The sequence below is a fragment of the Piliocolobus tephrosceles genome, chromosome 18 (assembly GCF_002776525.5).
Source record: "Piliocolobus tephrosceles isolate RC106 chromosome 18, ASM277652v3, whole genome shotgun sequence".
Classification (NCBI taxonomy): domain Eukaryota; kingdom Metazoa; phylum Chordata; class Mammalia; order Primates; family Cercopithecidae; genus Piliocolobus; species Piliocolobus tephrosceles.
This window is the reverse complement of record NC_045451.1, coordinates 67,597,213-67,617,335: the sequence shown is the minus strand read 5'-3', so window position 1 is coordinate 67,617,335 and position 20,123 is coordinate 67,597,213. Positions and strand designations below refer to the sequence as shown.

The 20,123-nt window shown below is 39.5% G+C and overlaps 1 protein-coding gene across 1 annotated transcript in view; it reads right to left on the bottom strand.

The window, feature by feature from the left end:
* Positions 1–20,123, bottom strand: part of ARHGAP28 (Rho GTPase activating protein 28) — a 190,120-nt gene that overhangs the window by 33,684 nt on the left and 136,313 nt on the right. The window contains exons 6-11 of the mRNA XM_023228475.2: positions 14,517–14,601; positions 12,018–12,160; positions 9,484–9,649; positions 9,282–9,373; positions 6,819–6,896; positions 1,283–1,445 (exon numbers count right to left, since the gene is read on the bottom strand). Coding sequence (XP_023084243.2) covers positions 1,283–1,445; positions 6,819–6,896; positions 9,282–9,373; positions 9,484–9,649; positions 12,018–12,160; positions 14,517–14,601 — 727 coding nt within the window. The remainder of the gene's footprint in view (positions 1–1,282; positions 1,446–6,818; positions 6,897–9,281; positions 9,374–9,483; positions 9,650–12,017; positions 12,161–14,516; positions 14,602–20,123) is intronic.

Sequence of the window (20,123 nt, the reverse complement as noted above, 5' to 3'; positions counted from 1 at the left end):
ACCTGTTAAGTCCACACAGCATTTTAAAATTTAAATTAGTGGCTGGGCCAGGTATAGTGGCTCATGCCTATAATCTCAGCACTTTGGAGGGTGAGGTGGGGAGATCACTTGAGGCTAGGAGTTTGAGACGAGCCTGGCCAACATGGCAAAACGCTATCTCTACTGAAAATACAAAAATCAGCCAGGTGTGGTGGTGCACACCTGTAATCCCAGCTACTTGGGAGGCTGAGGCAGGAGAACCACTTGAATCCAGGGGGTGGAGTGGAGGTTGCAGTGAGCCAAGATTGCGCCACTGCACTCCAGCCTCGGCAACAGTGCAAGACTCTGTCTCAAACAAACAAAATTAGTGGCTGACATTCTCAAATTAGGTTTTCCCATTAAAGCCTGGGTTTGGCTCTCAGTCTGCAACAGCAACCATTACCGAGAACCAAGTAGTGGTCAGTGTCTCTAGATGGGGTGTGTCCTCTCAGTTTGGACACAGACCTTTTTGGTCCATGTAGAATCAACATTTACTTAGCATGATCATACATATTTAGACTTCTGACCCCTGAACTCCCCAGGTTAACAGTTAAAGCCCCCACTATGTACTCCCATTCTACTTTTCCAAACGTTTCTCTTGTTACATCCTCCACAATATTCAACCTTTATGCTCAAACCATGCCAAATGATTCCTGCCAATTATGACACACACTTTATAATTTTTGTGCTTTTGCCCACATATTTCCCTTAAAGGCCTAATCTATATGACTTTGTAATTTTCAGAAACATGATGTGACTTTGTAATTTTCAGAGACAAATTATCTTCTGTGAAGTATTTATTGCATACTGCATCATCAGACCTAGGACCTCAGATTTAAGAAAGGGAGTGATGTCCTATTTTCTGATGCATTCCCACACACCAGGCTCTATTCTAAATGACTTCATTCAATATCCATGGCTACCCTGACAAGGAATTATGATCTGTAATTTACAGATGTAGTAACTGAGGCTCAGAGGGTTTGATTGCATGGCTAACAGATGGTTGCACAGGAATCCAAATCTCAAGGGCCTGGTCTTTCTGCAAACCCCTCTGCCTTTTAATGATTATAAAACCCTCTAAACCAGGCTTCAGTATATAGGTATGTAAGTAGGTGACTATTTGCCATCAAACTTAATATTCCACCAAGCACTGTCAGGACACAGCAAATCTATACGTGAGCACATTTGATTCAGCATCTCTCTTCTGCTCTCACTTTATTGACCTTATATCTTAGCGTATTCACATTTGATGTCTTCCACTTACTTTCCATTAGACTGATGAAGGCAGGTATGTATTCCACAGGGAACAGAGAGGTGGGTAGTTCTCTGAAAAATGCTTTCAACATTACTGCAGCTTCTCTGTGGCACATTTTGTCCCATTTGAATTTATCAGCATTAAACTTGGCATCAAGTTCTTCACGATATTGCTGTAAATCAAGGAAAACAGTCAATATTCAATGCGTTTTTACCACCTGACCCTATTTTCCCCTTCCAAAACTGTTCTTATATAAAGTATTTTTGTAAACAGACTGGTAAGGTAATGTCTACTAAGAGTAATTTTTTTCAACAGGATTAAGGGAAATAGCTATGTGAGGATGCATTTTTAAAAACAATTTTCTAAAATATTTAAAAGATAATGTTAATCTTGAAATAATTTTCTAATTCTACACAAATATAGAAGTTCTCTACTCTGATCACAGTTTCATTTCTGTGGTTTTGGCAGAATACCACTATCCCCACATGATAAATACGCTGTTAGATTCTGACAAAGTCTCCGTTCCCCCTATTTCATAATGCCTTCTGCTATCCTCTCTTCTATTTCTAAATTAGATCAAGAAGGTTTGCCTCTTAGCCAGTTCACATACAGAATGAGAAATATCCCAATAAAGTAACTCTGATCTCACTGCAACATGCAAACCTATGACATCTTCCTGGAGCAGTGACAGCAAAGTTTTATTCCAAGACAGACACATGTCGTCCACATGTTTGCATGCTTGCCCAATCCTTCGTAAGGTTTGCAACACTGTGCAAATACTTTTAAAAAAATCTCTAAGCCTCTGTAAGTTCTACTTGGCTTACAAATTTTACATTATTAATTCTTCTGATTATCAATGCCACTCAGGCTTCATGTTTCTTTTCAAAGGCAAACTCATTTTTTACTGCTCCTTTGAACTACAAGGTTTACCTATAATGCTAGCAGTTATAGTCAGTCTCCCAGCTGACACTAACTGCTCCATAAAGGATACTTAGAAAGGGAACTCTAAAAGCTCTGTTTCTTTAAGACCTCTGCTTTATTCTCATGAGAAGCCTGATTCTTCTGGCCTTGAGCATGCACAGCCAGAGTCAGTGTGCACATCTGACCTTTTCCTAATAAGGATCAGCTCATTAACCAGCCAGACATAATCACTCTCTTGGCTCCCAGAGCCTTCAAACTGGAGGTCCCTGGCAGCACAAGTTTCTTACAGAGATACACGTGATTATGATGCACCCTCTAACCTGTACTGATAATATCAAAAGGAAATTTTCTTGGCCTGGAGAAGCTTTCAATCTTACAGGAATACTTCAGCTAATCAAGAAACCCATTGGTGATAAATACACTTTACAAAATCTTAAGCATAAATATAAAGTTTCTTCTAGAATGAAAGAAAGAGTGGGCTCTGAAAAGAGGAGGATGTATGAGATCCATTCTTTGCCTTGCGGTGTCCTGAAATCTAGTGGGTGGGACTATTTCATGAGCTGATATTACTAATTCAGAGTGCACATGCTGTAAGAAAAGTCATGTATTGGTGCTACGCAGCCAGGAAAGAGAGGAGTCAAACGCTGCTAGGGCCAAGTCTTGAGGATTACAGGGGAGAGGAAATCGAAGGGGATCCTGCTCAAGCAGTGATACAAATGCCAGCAGATCCAGTGTGTCTGCGGAGCTCCAGTTCATTCAGCCTTGCTGGCGCATCTAGGGCAGGGAATGAGGCTGGAAAGCAGCCAGCGCCAGTGCTAAGGGGACTAGCCTTCACTCTGTAGGCAAAGAGGCAGACTGGAACATCTCTAAGCACAGGAACGGCAAGGGTAAATTCATCTTTTCTGACAGCCAGATGGGAAAATGATTTGGGGGAGCGTGGAGCCTGGCACAGGTCAGGTGGGTGGAAGCAAGAGACAGGCAAAGAACCCAGTTATCAGGCCACGGCACCACTTCCAGGGACGGATAACTAAGGACTAACCTGGATAAGCAGCTGTAGGATAGAAAGGAGAGGAGGCATTTAAGAAATGCCCAGGAGGGAAAATTCTCAACAATCAGTGATGGATTGAATATGAGACTCAGAGGGAGAAATAATCATCAGAGATGATTTTCCAAGATGATTTCCATCTGATTTGTAATGGGCAGATGGCAGTGTTGTTAATAGGAAAAACACAGGAGGAGGAGTAAGCATTTCCCATCAATCGCCTGGTACCACGGCAGTAAAGCAAAGGCGACATTGTTTTCCAAGTGCACAGGAAGCACCAGCGAGAGGAGAAGAATTCAAATTCATTTTCCACATACCTCTGCCAAAGGAATCTATCTGCATCATGAATGTGGCCATCCTAACCTGTGAGGAGTGCCCAGTCACCTAAGGGGCAAAAGGGCACCTGGGTCAAGGGCAGGTGCTACAACCAGATCCTTTAGGCTTTTATCCTGACTCTGCAACTGACTAGGGTATGGTCTGTGCTTCAAGCTTCTCAATGTGCAATGGAACCTTCAAACGACATTCCCAAGATCAAAACAAGTGGCAGGTCCCGCTGACAGCTCCCAATAAACACCGCACTGACTGCTTGCCCCTCCCCCACGCTCAGGTCTCTTCTAACCCGCAGTGTCATTACTATGGGAACCCCACACGTATGCGGTGTGACTGTTTAGGGAATAATACCGCGTCATCTTGTCTGGATGGCTGGTATAAAGCAACGCTGAGAGAAAGAATGTCTGTTTTTTGGTTCTGAACAGAGCTGACCTATCTATGGTGGTACCAATGTGAAACCACGTCAACCAGGTGTGAGTTTACCTTGCCAAAGACAGGGAGCACTTAGAGGTTCCGAAGCCCTGTTTTTCTGACCCCTGTTACTGAGAGCACTAGGCAGGGATGAGAAGTCTTGTCATTAAAACTCCCTTCAGCAAAAATGCAACCTGACTCTATTTTGGAGGTAGTTTTATACAAATGCAAATGACCAGCCTAAATAAGCCAGGTGAGGTAATTATAAAACATTTAGAACAGCCTTGGAATGATTCGAACTAGTCAAAAAAGAAAAACTCGCATGTCAAACAGTCTGTCTCTTTCCATAAAATATATTCCCCGGTGTTTGGCTCAAATTTCTGTCATTTTTGAAAGAAAATCATCGGAAACACCAACCAAAGCATTAAATTGGTTCCAAATGAGCTGAGGCCTCGAGTCTGTGACTTGGCTCCGCAGCTGCATGTTCCCTGTTTGGCTAAAACCAGCAGCTTCCTCCCAGGGCTGCTTCCCTGTCAGCCTCCCCAAGCATTTAAAGCATAAAGCCAGGCCAGAGCGTTCACAGTAATGATACACTAGCGGACCACAGGGCTGGAATCATCGACTTGGTTCAGTTCGAGGATAATTATAATGGAGTTTTTAGTAGTTCAGTGGATGAATTACAAAAAAGGAGGTAGCTTAAATAAAAAGCTTGAATGAAGGAGAGGAATGAAGAGCCCTTTAACGCATCACGTTTCAATGTCTTTCTAACTGCAGTGTTTCCCGGTTTCTGTTCACTTGCCCAGATTTCTTTCACATTGGCCTTCCTGGGGCTCAAACCATAACAACATCTGGATTACATTTTCCACTAATAAGTGATGGAATAAATAGGCTGAAACTACATAAAACTGGGGAGAAAAAAGACTTTGACCTATATGTGGTTCAGGAATGCATGTGCCTATAAGAACACTCTGAAGGAATGATTAGCCTTTGAGAAGCATTTTTCAGTGGAAGATTAGGCAAAGAAAGGTAACTGCTCCTATGACTTTCATCCTACACATAAGAAATGCCCTGTAATGTTTTCTCCTTTTGGTGATTTAGAAACAAGACATTTAAATCATATCCATTATGCATGTTATACACACACACACACACACACACACACACACACACACAGGAAGCAGGAAGAATATATGCAAATAGTTTCCCAATTATGGACAAAGGTTTCAAGAGATGGAATATGTTTCTGTTTAGGAAATTTCTTTCTTTCGTTTTGGTTCTCTTACTCTGCAGAGATAACCAAAGATTTAACCAAAATAAGTAATGGTTTTCATCCTTACATGTAGGATACATCTGTTTAGAAGAGTATGTAGGAACCAAACACATGAGAAATGGAGACAAAAAAGCAGATTCAACTTAGAAGGCATAAACCTTAAGGAGCCGTTGGGCTTCTCCCTGCCTTCCACGAGAACTTGTGCAGCATTCAGCCAACTCCACTCTCAGGGAAGTCGTAACCCCTCAACATGCCTGGAGCCCTGAGTCCTGGTGCCCTGCTGTGACCTTCCTTCACAGAAGACCTCGCCCTCATGTGCAAAAGCCCGGGTAGCAGACTCTCCCAGCTGCAGGCCCTCCCAGAGGTGGCTCAGCCACATTTTCTGCAGGAAGCCCCAGCCCACGACGGAGTGAGGCACGGGTACTAGGGCCTGGCCCATTCTGCCCAGCACACAGCTCCTCCACGATTAGGAATTGTCAGACCTGCACCATGGTCGGAGCCTCACCCCAGCCAATCCTGATTCCTGCCCCTTTCATCCTGCAGAAGCAGTACTGCCATGACCCTCCTCTGCTCCTCACCCATCTCAGCATCTACTTTCTGGAGGATCCAATAGACACAGCCTATGTATTCTCAGTTTCCACTTAGAGAAACCTCTCATCACACTTCTATATAAAAACTGTGAGACTGATACAAATAGAATTTCCCAAAGCATGTACCAAAATGAATTAATGAAGAGACGCTGTTTTGCCTCTACAAATATCTTTTTGATAAACATTACCACATTTGTTTTCCCCTGCCCCGAGACTGTTTGCTCAGGGATCCATCTTTTAAAACTGCTCAGGTTTTCACATTTGCAAGCCGGGGAGTGATCCAACTGCAGGAAGGAGCTCTCCATGGTGGATGCCTACCCGTAGACACAGTGGGATGTTTTGGTGGATTTTTATGAGAAAGGCTTTTCTTTTCTAATAATTCTTTGCTTTATTGTACTGTAGAGTTGGCCACCTCATGGAAGAAAGCAAAGGAACAAGATTCACACTGAACAGCTGGTTTTAGATGTGGATGTTAACATTACCATAAGTGGAACTGGGTTTTGGAACTGCTGAGTGAGTATTCTAGTGGTTATATACCCACCGCTACAAATTCCTGTAAGAGCTTTCACTAAAAGGGAGAGTCAAGGAATGTTTAAACCAACGAATGATGGAAATAAAGGCTCATATAACATTGGCTTAGTGAATTCCATGGCTGAGAGGAACACAACAAACTGAGGTATTTAACCTCCAAAACAGTGGTGAGACATTTCAACTTTTCCAAACTAAAGGCAAGCAGCAGTTTTTTATGGTGAATTGATGTGCTATTTCATTGTTGTTTTGGGGTTTTTAATGTTTCTGCCTTGATTTTTAAAATTCTGGATCATGAAAACACTCTGGAACAAACATGTTAACACAGGTACCAAGGGAAGGACCAAGTGATAATCTAATAAACAACAACAAAGACCTAGATACCCGACGCTTACGTGAATGGGGTCTAGCTAGCTTAGAATTCTACCTAGGAAGAGACAAAATGTTCAGTACCTTGACTTTAGCAGTACATCCCGAAAGTCGAAAAATTCCTTCAGATTCCAGACCTGATTCCTCGACTTTCTCAAAAAACTAGAAAGCCAAGATATATTACAAGAATAAGTGCCTCTATGTGATCATAAACATATATAACAGTAACAATGATGACATGAATCAATAAGTGACCAAGCATATATGTGCCTGATACTCAAATGCTGTTAAATGTTCATAACCATCCTATGCTGCCAACATTATCCAACATGCAAATGAGAAAGTAGAGATTTATAGTAGTTATACAACTTTCCCAAGATCAACCTCGTAAGTAATGGCACCGACTCAAGTTGGTGCTCTTAACCACTCTAAAATTACATATGCCTCTTAACCATTTTTAAGATCTGATTACTATAACTCTTTCTGCAGACTGATCAGTAACAAGAGATTCTAAATCTACTGTCATTGGTTGCAATCACTCTGACTAAGAAACGGTAGGAATTCTAGATGTCTGATCGAGGAGTTTAGACGGGGTAAAGATTAATAGCTTTCATGAGTTCTAAGGACATTGATGGGTGTTATAAAAGTAATAAACACTACCACGTGCTGTGCATTGATTATGTGTAAGATCCTATTCTCAGTCCTTTACCTACATTAACGCATCTAATCCTCACAATAACCCTATAAGGTAGGTAATCTCGTTACCCCTATTCTACTGCTAAGGAGTCTAAGGAAAACAGTTCAATTCGCTGTAATAAAGCAGCTCACAGTGCATCTCTGGAAAGGATAATAACTTGGCCAAGTTCACCCAGTAAGAAGGGGATCCAGCATCTCTGCTATTTTCCTTTCAAGAAATGATGGTGGATGGTGCCTGGAACTAAGGTAATTCTTTTAGGTACAGAGACAAATAGATATTTAGGAAGAAGAAACATGTCTGTAAGAAAAGCCTCTCTTGTAGGAGCGGGAGAGTACTATCTTGAGGTGTCGTAGCGAGGAACACTTAACATCCAGTGGTAATAACAACTAATATGTTGCGAATATGATATAAATCCAGATTTAGTTCAACTAGCACTTATTGAGTACTTTTTATTTGCTAAGTTCTATGCTAGATTTTTGTGCCTACACAGTATTATAAACTCATATGCTGAATCGTCTTTGATTTTGACGAGTATTTTAAACTCTGCTCTTCACATACAGGACAAAATGCTGGTTTTAACTCAATGAAGGAAAGAAAATCTCAGCGTCACCATGGACTCTGGAATTTGCTATACGCCCTGCTCCTGTTCCCACTCCACCTCTTGCTGACTGTGTGTCCTGGGTAAGTTATCTCACCCTCTTATCCCTCAGCTGCCTCATCAGTAAAAGGGCAATGGTAACACCAGCCTCCTTGGGCTGCTCCGTGCTGACTAGACATGACATTACATAAACAGCACTGGCACAGCCCTGCCCAGGGAAGTCACCCACAGAGGGCCCGTGTGTCCAGAGGTGTTGCTTGCATCCTCTGGCCATCTGGGTGCCATCTTCCTAGCTCCTGTCTCCAGCCAATCAGTCACCTGACTTGAGAATTATCTCATTTTGAGGCACTGGTAACAAAATAGAGGAAGTTAAACAAACAAGTGATGTACGATTATCAGTGTCAGGTAAGTGTATGTTTCCTTAGACAATATTTATCACTTTTATCATTTAAAAACTTGATTTAAAATTCAACAAGATGTGTGTTAAGGACTAGGAGTTTTAATTATGCCACTGGATGTCACTGTTGAATAAATGCACACTTAGGGAAAAACCAGTGTAAACTGTTGGCTATAAAACAACATGACTTACAAGTAAATCAGGTATTCAGCAACAACAGTCACAGAGGCATTAGCATTTCATAGTTCAGATAACACCACTTTCAAAACCTCCTTCCACCCAAATTATTCTCTTTGTCTAACTGTATCCTATCTGACCAGACACACGGGAAAATGACTGGAACATGCTGGCTTTTAGATTTTATGAAACTTGGTCTGGAAAATTGATAAAATGATTACACATATACACATTTTTAAAACCCAGCCTATGCTATATCTCAGCAAATATTTGTATGGTTTATATATGCATGGTGATAATTAATGGTCATCTTTATCTAGACAGAATAATCAAATACACACACAAACACATTCATATGTGCAAATAACATTTGAAAAAATATTGGAAAAAAATTTAACTGTTTGTGCCCTGGGTCAGAACATCTGTGTCCATCACCTGATGTGTTATGGGCAAACAAAACGTAACAGACTCCAAAAGAATGCAGCGAGGCCAACTGGTCCAGGCGCCATGGGCTGTTACGCGGTTCATGGAATAAAGCTGAGAATCACCAGGGGCCTGGGTCCTAATAGGGCGAATAGTGTCTTTAAATCTAAAAGAAAATTTATCTGTGGGTTTACAAAGTACCAAATCATAAGCATGAGGCTCTGTGAATTCCCCTTTCATTTGCCTGCTACTCACTTTTTGTAATACCAGGGGAACTTTCACTCCAGGGTCTTTCTTTCGGTCACTGTCCAGGAGGACTGTAAGCGGAACTCCAAAAATCCCATTGTCTTCATTGTGAGATAGTAAAGGGAGAAAGAAAAAAGAATCAGAAAAGCATTATCTTATTCCACCGTGTCAAAGTGTTAAAAAGCCAGAAGCAATCAGTCTTCTTAGTTACCTCTCCCTTTTACTTTTTCTGTTTTGTTTCTTTTCAGTTGAATTCCAAAGGCATCAAAAAAGGCAGTCAATTCAATCAGAGAGAGATGGCGGATTTTCTTCATGTCTTCAGCAGACAGATCTCCCGCTTCAGTTAAGCCATATCTGGTTTTCTGAACAATAAATTTCTAAAACACACAGTGAAGGTATTTATTTTTTCTGGTAAAGGAAAACTATTATACCTTCACTCAAATGCCACCTGGACACTCTAAATCTATGCAGTAGAACATGTTATTTGCAAAACACCTCTAAGGAGCATGCTGCATCCTAGAAATATGAATATGTGGTTTAGAACATTTGCAGATCACCACTATGCTAATTAGAAGCAAAACAGCAGTCTAAAGTATATGATAACATTGCCATCGCAACTGTGGAGACTGCCTTCTTTATAAGGAACACCCGATATAGTCAAACAATATATATGTCAGGCACCACATGGAATGCACACACCACGGCCCTTAATTGGAATTACATGTGACACACACATACCAGGAAACACACCTATGTATATCCCAGGAGACTCCAAACGTATTTTTTTTTTTTCCTTCTTGGACAGTCAATCTTTAAATCAAGGTTTATCTATCCCATACTGCACACTTTAGGAAACTCCTAGTAATCTCCCAGTTTAAACGGATTATATATGCTTGCTGAGACAACAGCTATTCTACCATAAAAATTAAATGATTCTAAATTCTTAAAAAAGCAAAATACAGAGAAAGTGCAAATAATCCTACTATGATTTTGAAGACAATGAGACAGACAGATTCTCCATTTTCAAACTAAGAAACAAAAGACACTAAAACAACAACAGCAGCAAATCCTCCAACAATCCAGAAATATTGTGATGAATGTAAGCAGCAAGACCTTTTAGAAGCAAAAGATTGTTCTTATATAATACCCACAGGTTCACTTTGCCCTCAGAAAGAGTGGTATGGAAAAAAATGCTGAAGTAAACAAAAAAAAACCAAACCCACAGATAAAATTATAAACACTTAAATTTAAATTATAAAGCTTTAAGTTCACATTTTCCAAAGCAGTTTCCCAAATTGGAGCTTCCTTGGGGTAGTCAGAGAATCTCCCCATTCATTCATTCCTTTATTCATTCAATAATTGCTCCTTGGAGCCTCAAGTATTTAAAAATAAAACAAAATGTAGGATGTGGTTTGGGGCATGCCTTGTGCTATTAAATGCTTAGCTAGTTTACCTTCTTTTTGAGGCGAAGTCCTCATATATCAGTAATACATAACAACAATAGAAACAAAAATTGCAATCATTTATTGACCAACTACTATGTGCTAAATCCTTTGCAAAGTTCTTCACGGGAAGAGCCAAACCTCAGAAGGAGCTGGTTTTGATGAGGAGATGCCGAGGCCAGCATCCTCTCTTGGGTGCCTCTCTTTAAGATAAGGAGGGGCTCCCCCGAAACCAGAGTCCTGCAGGCTTCTCTCTTTTCCCTAGACCACCACACGTTGCCCTCTAACCTGGAGACTGCTTAGGGACCAGGAAGGGTTCTGAAGTTGGACACACTTAGCTTCAAATCCTATTTCTGCTTCCCACTAGCTGCGGGCTTTGGACATGTTACTTAGCCTCTGTGGGCCTCAGTTTCCTCAGCTGTAAAATGGGAATAGTCTAGGGTCCACTTTACATTATTAATAGAATACCTAGTTCAGTGTCAGGCCTGTAGAAGGCACTCAGTGAGTCCTAGAGTTCTTCCCTTCTTCTTCCTCTCCTCTGTCATGGGATGGCTGCTTGGGAACGGTTCAAGTCACCTGATACAAAAAGTCTGTTTCTGGATGACTCATTTTTTTAGCTCTGAAACTGCTTGGGCCCTGCTCATCATGCCTCCAACCCTAAACAGCACAGAGTATTCAGGACTCCACATGATAAACTTCTCACACATGCACTGGTTGAATGGCAAACAGACCAATGTTACATAGTTCTCTATTAGGCGTCCTGGATATAACATTCTGAATATAAATAATGAGACTTTGGGGTAACAAAGTATATAGCTCTCTTTGCCCATCGTGTAATAATAGAAGTTCTTGAATTGGTTTTGATGTGTTTTTACTGTCTGTTCCGTGAGCTCTCACTTCCTCTTACGACTGTGACTTTTTGCAGTCCCCTCTTCTGATACGTGGCTTATAGAGACACAAATGTGTAAAGGTAGGGTCTGCACTGACGTATAAGTAAAGTAAGAATGTAAAGTGCAAGAAAGCTCACAAGCCAGGGAGAATCCCATTTCATTTGTAAAATAGTATTCAAGCCTACAGTCTCACACCTTTTCCTCAACACAGGAACGCCAGGTACAGCCGGGCAGGCTGTGCACTACACAACCAGTGGTGCCAAATAACACCCGAAATGGAAGTATGAACAGTGTGAGGCCTGGCCTCCCAAAACTCCTTGTGCACACACAGAGATATTTAAAAAAAGAAATCTTAGTTTTGTCCTGTGAAGTCACAGGAAGTTCCTGGAATAATCATGAAAGGTTTTGCTTACAGTTAAAACATAGTCTTCTTTCTTAATCTCTGATTTCTTAAGTTTATTTCTTTTTAGAGCCTCTGTAACCATTTCTGAATAAGACACTTCAAATGACAGCTCTTCAGCCTCTGGTGGAATGTTCTTTTCTAGATAATCATCGTCTAAAGACAAAACAAAGAATATAGACTATTTAATATGCCATTTAATCAATCAATACTATTTGCTATAAAATAAATTCAAAACATTTACAAGTGAATCCACAAGCACGTTATAGTGTTTATATGCAAGGAAAAGCAGCAGACTCATCCCGAGGAATTCAGTTAAACAACAGTGTCACATCACAGACCTCCATATGGACATATTTTTATCATCATTGCCCAAATAATTTAATCTGAGTTTTTTAAATTTCAGATTTGCACGTCTCATGAAAGTTGCTGAAGATTATTAAAAGAAAGTCCAAAATGGGGTATTTGTATATATTCTTATGATATTAAAATTAAGCTCATCTAGACCCAATGTCACTGTTACGGGTAAGAAGCAGCTTAAAGCAGAGGAAGAAAGGGTGGAATCTGCTAGAATTCCTCTCTACTTTGACTCCTCTTGTTTCTCCCCTCACCTATGGAATATCTGCCTCCTAAGGTTTGTTCAAATTCCATTTGTATTTCATGGCTAAATCTGTTTAGGTGAATTAATCAGAATTTGTTATTTAATATTGGTTATCTGATCTTGTATGACATACATTGAGAAAAAGCTGAATGGGTGATAAGTAGTACCCCTTAAAAACGTTTTTCTCAAGCTAATTAGAAAATTAAGACAAAAGATTCATTGAGCAAAAACAAGTGAATCCATAAATCATTTGAGCAATCCTAACCTGATTTCAGCTTGTCATCTGGTTTCACTGCCTGGAAAAAGTGAATAATTATTTTATTATAAAAAGAACTCATTCTCTTTTGCCCTCTGCTGTAGGCACTGACTAGGTGACTACCAAGTATAACAAAAGGAACAAAAGACAGAATTAAAGAAAACTTAGTTAATTTTACATTAAAATTAGGTGGAGAAATTTGTAAGTCAACAGATATAAAAATTCTGAATAGTGATGTTAATTAAAAACACAATAATAAATGAGTGCAGCGAGAACTTAGAAAACAGCAAAGGGATGCCAGGCACAGTGACTCACGCCTATAATCCTAGCACTTTGGGAGGCTGAGGTGGGCAGATCACCTGAGGTCAGGAATTTGAGAATAGCCTGGCCAACATGGAGAAACCCTGTCTCTACTAAAATTACAAAAATTAGCCAGGCGTGGTGGTAAGCACCTGTAATTCCAGTTACTCGAGAGGCTGAGGCAGGAGAATCACTTGAACTCGGCAGGCAGAGGCTACAGTGGGCTGAGATTACACCACTGCACTCCAGCCTGAGTGACAAGAGTGAAACTCTTGTTCCAAAAAAATAAAATAACATAAAATAAAATAAAATAAAGAAAATGGCAAAGGGAGAGCTATTATGTTCTCTCGTTATACAGGGGTTTGCATTTAAAATAAATAGAGGAAGATAAACAAATAGAACTCTAACTACCTACGGATCTATGAAGAGACTCTTTGGAGAGCAGCAATTAAACAGGCCAGTGCTCCAAACCACAGGACCACTCCACGTAGACGGCTAGCTTTTAGTGGCATGATTTCAACTAAGTCACAGTATGGCAACAGATAGAATGATGTAGAATACGAATGTTTGGCAAGTCCCTTCTTTATTTTTATTTTTTCTTATCAGCCTTATTGAGATACACTTCACATGCCATTCAATTCACCCATTTAAAGTATACCTGCCAATAGTTTTTAGCATATTCAGAGTGGTATGACCATCACCATTATCAATTTTAGAACATTCTCATCACCTCAACATCTTTGATTTTTGAAGCCAATGCTGAAAGAAGTACAGGCTCCATTATTTACAAAAAGAATGCACATATTTTGGGAAAAACTGAGAAATCACAAAAGTATGGCCAAAAGGGGCCTATTTCCTACGAGGAGGATCTGAGATTCCATACGAAGCCCATCTAGGGAGCCCGCCTCTCAAGTGGAAGAGGTACAGAGAAAAGCCTCCCAGGCTGCCTTATCAGGGCAGGCTGCTCTGGTGCCGCATATGCCTCAGCAGAAAGTAGAGATCCTCAGAACTGGTCCACTTCCTGGCCTACCTGAAACGGTGAAGCAGACCACATCACTCGGGAAAGAGCCTTTAAAGCAAAGACACTACCCACATGAGGACTTTCTACATGATGAGGTGGTCGTGAAGGAGGAAAAGATTCTGCTTCCAATCTGGCTCCATTAATTTTGTCTTGTGTGACAGAATGGGGTTGTTTGGAGTTGGGTGGGAGGAGTGAGTGCTAGAAGTGACAGAATCACAACAGGGAGAAAAGCACACTTACACTTTGCTTTTAGAAATTCACTGCTAACTGTACTGAGTGCCAGAACAAAAGCGAGAAGACACAGCTGACGTTCAATGGGAGGCATGCCACTCACCACTGACTGCATTCTGAACTGGCTGTCCCGGCTCTGGTGACCCATTGGAATGAAGTGGAAGATCTGGAATGGTCTCAAGTATAGCCTGCTAAGCAAATGAAGATGAATACATTTTACCATAAATACAGTCCACCCCACATTTCAGCCTGACTTATGTTCTGCAGTATACAACAGTTATTTTCACAAAAAAAGCCATTCTTGGTTTCATAAAGGGCCTGCATCTGATTTCCTGTTTCTGCATTCAGTTTGGATGTGTGAGCTTACACAGGTTTCACAAAAGGGAACAATGTAAGATCCATATAACTGTGCTTTCCTAGCTCTTAAAGATTTGCTGCTTATACCTTTGCTAAGATGTAGAAATTATGATGCCTGATGTCACATAATTTGATAATTATAATATCATTTGTTAATGAATCTTCATGTATTTTCGTCTTACTTATATTAATTATATTATGTTAATATAACATTAACATATTAATTTCCTCCCAGCAAAATACAGAGTGATAGTAACTAACAAAATATTAGGTATCTTTTCTAATTCAATTTCCCCTCTTAATTAATTTCGTACTTTTTAAATTGAAATCCTGCCAGAGCACTGAACTCCCCTGCAGTATGATCACAGGTTGAGTAGCTATCCTTGTAAAGGCCTGTGAAGCAAGCTACTGCCTATGTCTGGATGGGTATCAGCAAAAATTTACACACAAATCCTATCAAAACAATTTACATGTAAATCTTATAAATTTTAATATGGGAGTTATCTGTGAATATGTGATAGTGAAATCTGCTACTCCATCAAGAATATTTTATATGCTATTCACACATAAAATGTTTTCCCCTAGAGCCTGATTTTTTTTTAATTCTTGTATTTATTTAGCAATAACTGAACACCTGCTTCATGAAAGGTCTTTTATCAGGTACTACAAGTTGCACAAAGGAGTCTTGAATTCTGAGCCTCATGATCTCCTTTTATTCCTATTTTATTTCAAAAAAGTTGATACAATTATAATTGTGTAAATGGCACATGAATAGACGCCCAATTATTAAAACATAGATGCCCAATTACTATAATTGGTGGAAGAATGACAAACTGAAAAAAGGTCTAGGGTCATGCAGCTTCATTGTCTGGCAGATCTTTGGTGGCCCTACAAGTAACACTATGGAATAAAGATTACCCACACACTCAAATCCTTAAAGAGATGTAGACAACTTTTCTCTTTCCTTAAGTTTTCCAACAAAGAAATGCTTTGTCAGACTTTGAAATAACTTACCTATGGGCGAGAAGACTCTTGAAAATTGATAACACTTTTTTATTTATTTAGGCCTTGAAACGGATGGTTTGGGATACTTAAACCTACTGAATGTCATTTTCGTAATTTTCTCTGACGGTTTAACTGGCGCCTAGCCAGTTAATTGTACTGAATGAGTGCCTGCTCTTTGTAATGTAAATCGTTGTGGGACTTTCTTGGGGGAAGCAGAAATTTGAGACATAATCCCTGCTCTTGAGCTACTTACAATGAGAAGAACAGAGTAACACTTACAAAGCATTAGGAAAAGACAATCAAGCCACTGTTAAGAACTAATTTCTGTAATCCCAGCTGCAAATGTTATTGGAGAGCGACTGAGAGGGAAGAGGTGCTGCCCAGAAGGTTTCCACTGATGAGGTGGTTGGACTTGAGCTGGAACTGAAGGAATAATGAAAAGGACTTCCAAAGGCAGAGGAGACAGGTAGAAGCATTCAGGCCAGATGGAGATGGAAGCAGAAATTTCAGGCATGGAAATATCTGAAGCATTTCAGCACCGGGGATCATGAAGAGACTGGGGTACCAGGAGTCGAGTCATGGTATTAGAAAAACACAAGAACTAAATTAATCAGAAAAGTCAGTGCAAATCATGGAAGATTTTGAAAGCCAGGTCAAGGAGTTGAGACTTAGAATCCTCAGGGTTAGAAAAAAAACAGAGCAAGACACACAAATGTGCATCCTTGTGTTACAGCAGGAGAATGATTCATGGTGCAGATGAAGGAACAGCGACAGCCAGTAATCGGTACCTGAGTTGGGATGTAGATTGAGCAGGAAGGCTAGATGTTTGATATGCATTATTTTAAAACATCCGTTCCTCATTAAGGATCACATTACAACTAGCATTGTTTTTTTATTTGTACTAGTGATTTTAATGTATTTTAAATATAAAGACCACCCCCATTTAAAGCAACCTTCCCAGCTTGCTCATAACTGAGCTCACTGTTTCCCTAACGTGCTCAACCACATGTGTTTGTCGCCAGGGCTTTCACTGCTAAGGAAAGTGAGAGAATCACAATGGGTCCTTTCCCTCTGCTGAAAGTTGCTCTGCTGCCCTAGTTACACCAAGCTAGGACTGGAAAGTAGAGTATGACGGGTTATTATGTTTAATTTTAAATTGTAGGAGCCTGGTACTATTTGCTATAGTTTTCTCTTATAACTAGACTTTGACTAATGTTATCTGGTATGTCCTCCATATTCAATAAAGACCATACAAAACATTTTCAATGCTCTGTTCACTACTTAAAATTTCATTGACTCAAAATATGTTTCTGACTGGCGGTTTGGTTTTTGCTCATGGTTTGAATTTCTGTGCTATATGATGCCATGTACTAAAGTACATGTGCTTGATTCAGTAAAGACAGTAAGGCTCCTCATCTTCTTGTTCTGCAACCAAGATCAGAACAGACAAATCCACAACTTGCAAACACTGTCAAATTCCCCAGAGACCAACTTAAGGAAGCCACATTCACTGACAAACATGCGATACATTTTAAACACTTGCAAAATCTATTCAACATGAATTTAAAGGTATTCTGATGATGTCTTGAATTAAAATATAATTCACATCTGAAATTATTACCTAAATATCAAGACCATGAGAACATTAAATACCAAATATCTATGAGAATAGCCAAAGTATTATGCAGAGATTCTTAACTGTAATGCAAATGACTAAAATTAAGTGAAATATCTTCACACTCTAAGAGATGAGAAAAAATTACCCAAGTAGAGCCAAGACAGAATGTAAAAAATTAAAGTTTAAATAAATTACTGCAATAGGAAAAAACAGGCACAATTAAATAAAGTTAGTTATTTCTTTAAAAATATTGCTGCTGGAAAGATTAGGCACACATAGGAATGGTGAGATACGGGAAATTGCTGTACTTTTCTGCTCAATTTTGCTGTGAACCTAAACTGCTCTAAAAAATAAAGTTCTGCCTGGGCAATATAGCAAGATCTCATCTCTATTTAAAAAAAAAAAATTTAGCTGGGTATGGTGGTGCACACCCGTAATCCCAGTTACTGGGGAAGCGGAAGCAGGTGGACAGCTTGAACCCAGTTGTTCAAGGCTGCAGTGAGCCATGATCACGCCACTGCACTCCAGCCTGGGCAATACAGCAAGACTTTCTCTCAAAAATAAATAAATAAATAACAATAAAATTTATTAATTCAAAATATATTGCTGATATGGGCAACTATTTATAGTCTGATTAAGACATAACACACACATTTTAGAAACAAAAATGCATAATATTTACCATCACAGATAATTTAAAAATTATAATGTAAACACACATTTGTGTATGTGTGTGCATGTATATGTGTGTGTATACACACACACAATAAATTTATGACATACCTTGAAATCTGAAATAAATTGTATATCTTGCTAAAGCAAATATATATTACCAAAATTCATACAAATTGGGATAGAAAATAATCTAACCCTTAAATTACATCCATTAAAAAATTAAACAGGCCCAGAGTGGTGGTTCACACCTGTAATTCCAGCACTTTGGGAGGCCAAGGCAGGTGGATCATGAGCTCAGGAGTTTGAGACCAGCCTGGCTAATATGATGAAACCCAGTCTCTACTAAAAATACAAAAATTAACCATGCATGGTGGCGTGCGCCTGTAGTCCCAGCTACTTGGGAGGCCAAGGCAGGAGAATGGCTTGAATCCGGGAGGCAGAGGTTGCAGTGAGTCAAGATCGCACCACTGCACTCCAGACTGGGTGATAGAGCAAGACACCGTCTCAAAAAGATAAAATAAAATAAAATAAAAATAAACAAGCCGGGCGCAGCAGCTCACGCCTGTAATCCCAGCAATTTGGGAGGCCGAGGCGGGTGGATCACCTGAGGTCAGGAGTTCAAGACCAGTCTGACAAACATGGTGAAACCCTGTCTCTACTAAAAATACAAAAAAATTAACCGGTCGTGGTGGTGGGCACCTGTAATCCCAGCTACTCAGGAGGCTGAGGAAGCACAATCGCTTAAACCTAGGAGGCAGAGGTTGCAGTGTGCTGAGATCGCGCCATTGCACTCCAGCCTGGGTGACAAGAGCAAAACTCCATCAAAAAAAAAAAAAAAAAAAAAAATTAAACAAAGCTTTATGCCTACAATGATACCAGGCTTTGGAGGTTTCATAAACAAATTATTAAATATATCAGAAATATATATAAATTATAAATATGTGTAGATTTATATATGTTTATATCATAGTTCAGTAAATGACTCTAAGGTACTGAAAAGAACCCAGAGTTTTCAACATATTTGTACAAAGATTAGAATAACCCCATAAACAAATTTTAATAAATTGTATGTATAGACTAACCCCATTTAGTAGAACGGAGGTTAAAATACTAAAATAGTAGTGAATCAAATTCTATAGGTGCTATGGCTCACGCCTGTAATCCCAGCACTTTGGGAGGCCGAGGCAGGCAGATCACGAGGTCATGAGATCGAGACCATCCTGGCTAACATGGTGAAACCTCATCTCTACTAAAAATACAAAAAAAAATTAGCTGGGTGTGGTGGCAGGCGCCTGTAGTCATAGTTACTCAGGAAGCTGAGGCAGAAGAATGGCGTGAACCCAGGAGGTGGAGCTTGCAGTGAGCTGAGATTGTGCCACTGCACTCCAGCCTGGGTGACAGAGCGAGACTCTGTCAAAAAAAAAAGAATAACATAACACAATAAATTGGGTTCATCTAAGAAATGAAATATAATTATAGTTCAATATAAGAAAAACCTATCAATGTAATTTCCTAAATTAATTGATTAAAGAAGGAAAACAATACATTCATCTTAACAGATATTGGAAAATCATCTGATATAATTCAAACTCCATTCCTGATTAAAACAATTATAAGGCTCAGAACCCTAGAATAAATACTCTCCTTAATGATGAAACATTAGAAGAATTCATAAGAAAAATCCAGAACTTATCAAATGATCCTCATAATTATTAATCAACGTTACAAGTGATTGTGGTCAGTCCTCTAAGGGAAAAAAATGAGATGAGTAATTATTTTACATATTGAGTCAATAAAATTTTCAGTATATACAGATGATTTCTGAGAAAAATCATAAAATTAAATGAAAAATTTTTAGCAGTAAAAGCTTCAGGAAGGAAGCTAAAGGAGACACTGTTATAAGAAACAAAAAAACCTACTTTCCTTATATATCTGCAAAACAAGCTAGAAAATATCATTAAAAATCTTACGATTTAAATACCAATGCAAACTAGCATGTGTGAAGATGCGTGTAAGACTTAAAGGAATAAATTATGAAACCTCACTGAAGGATAG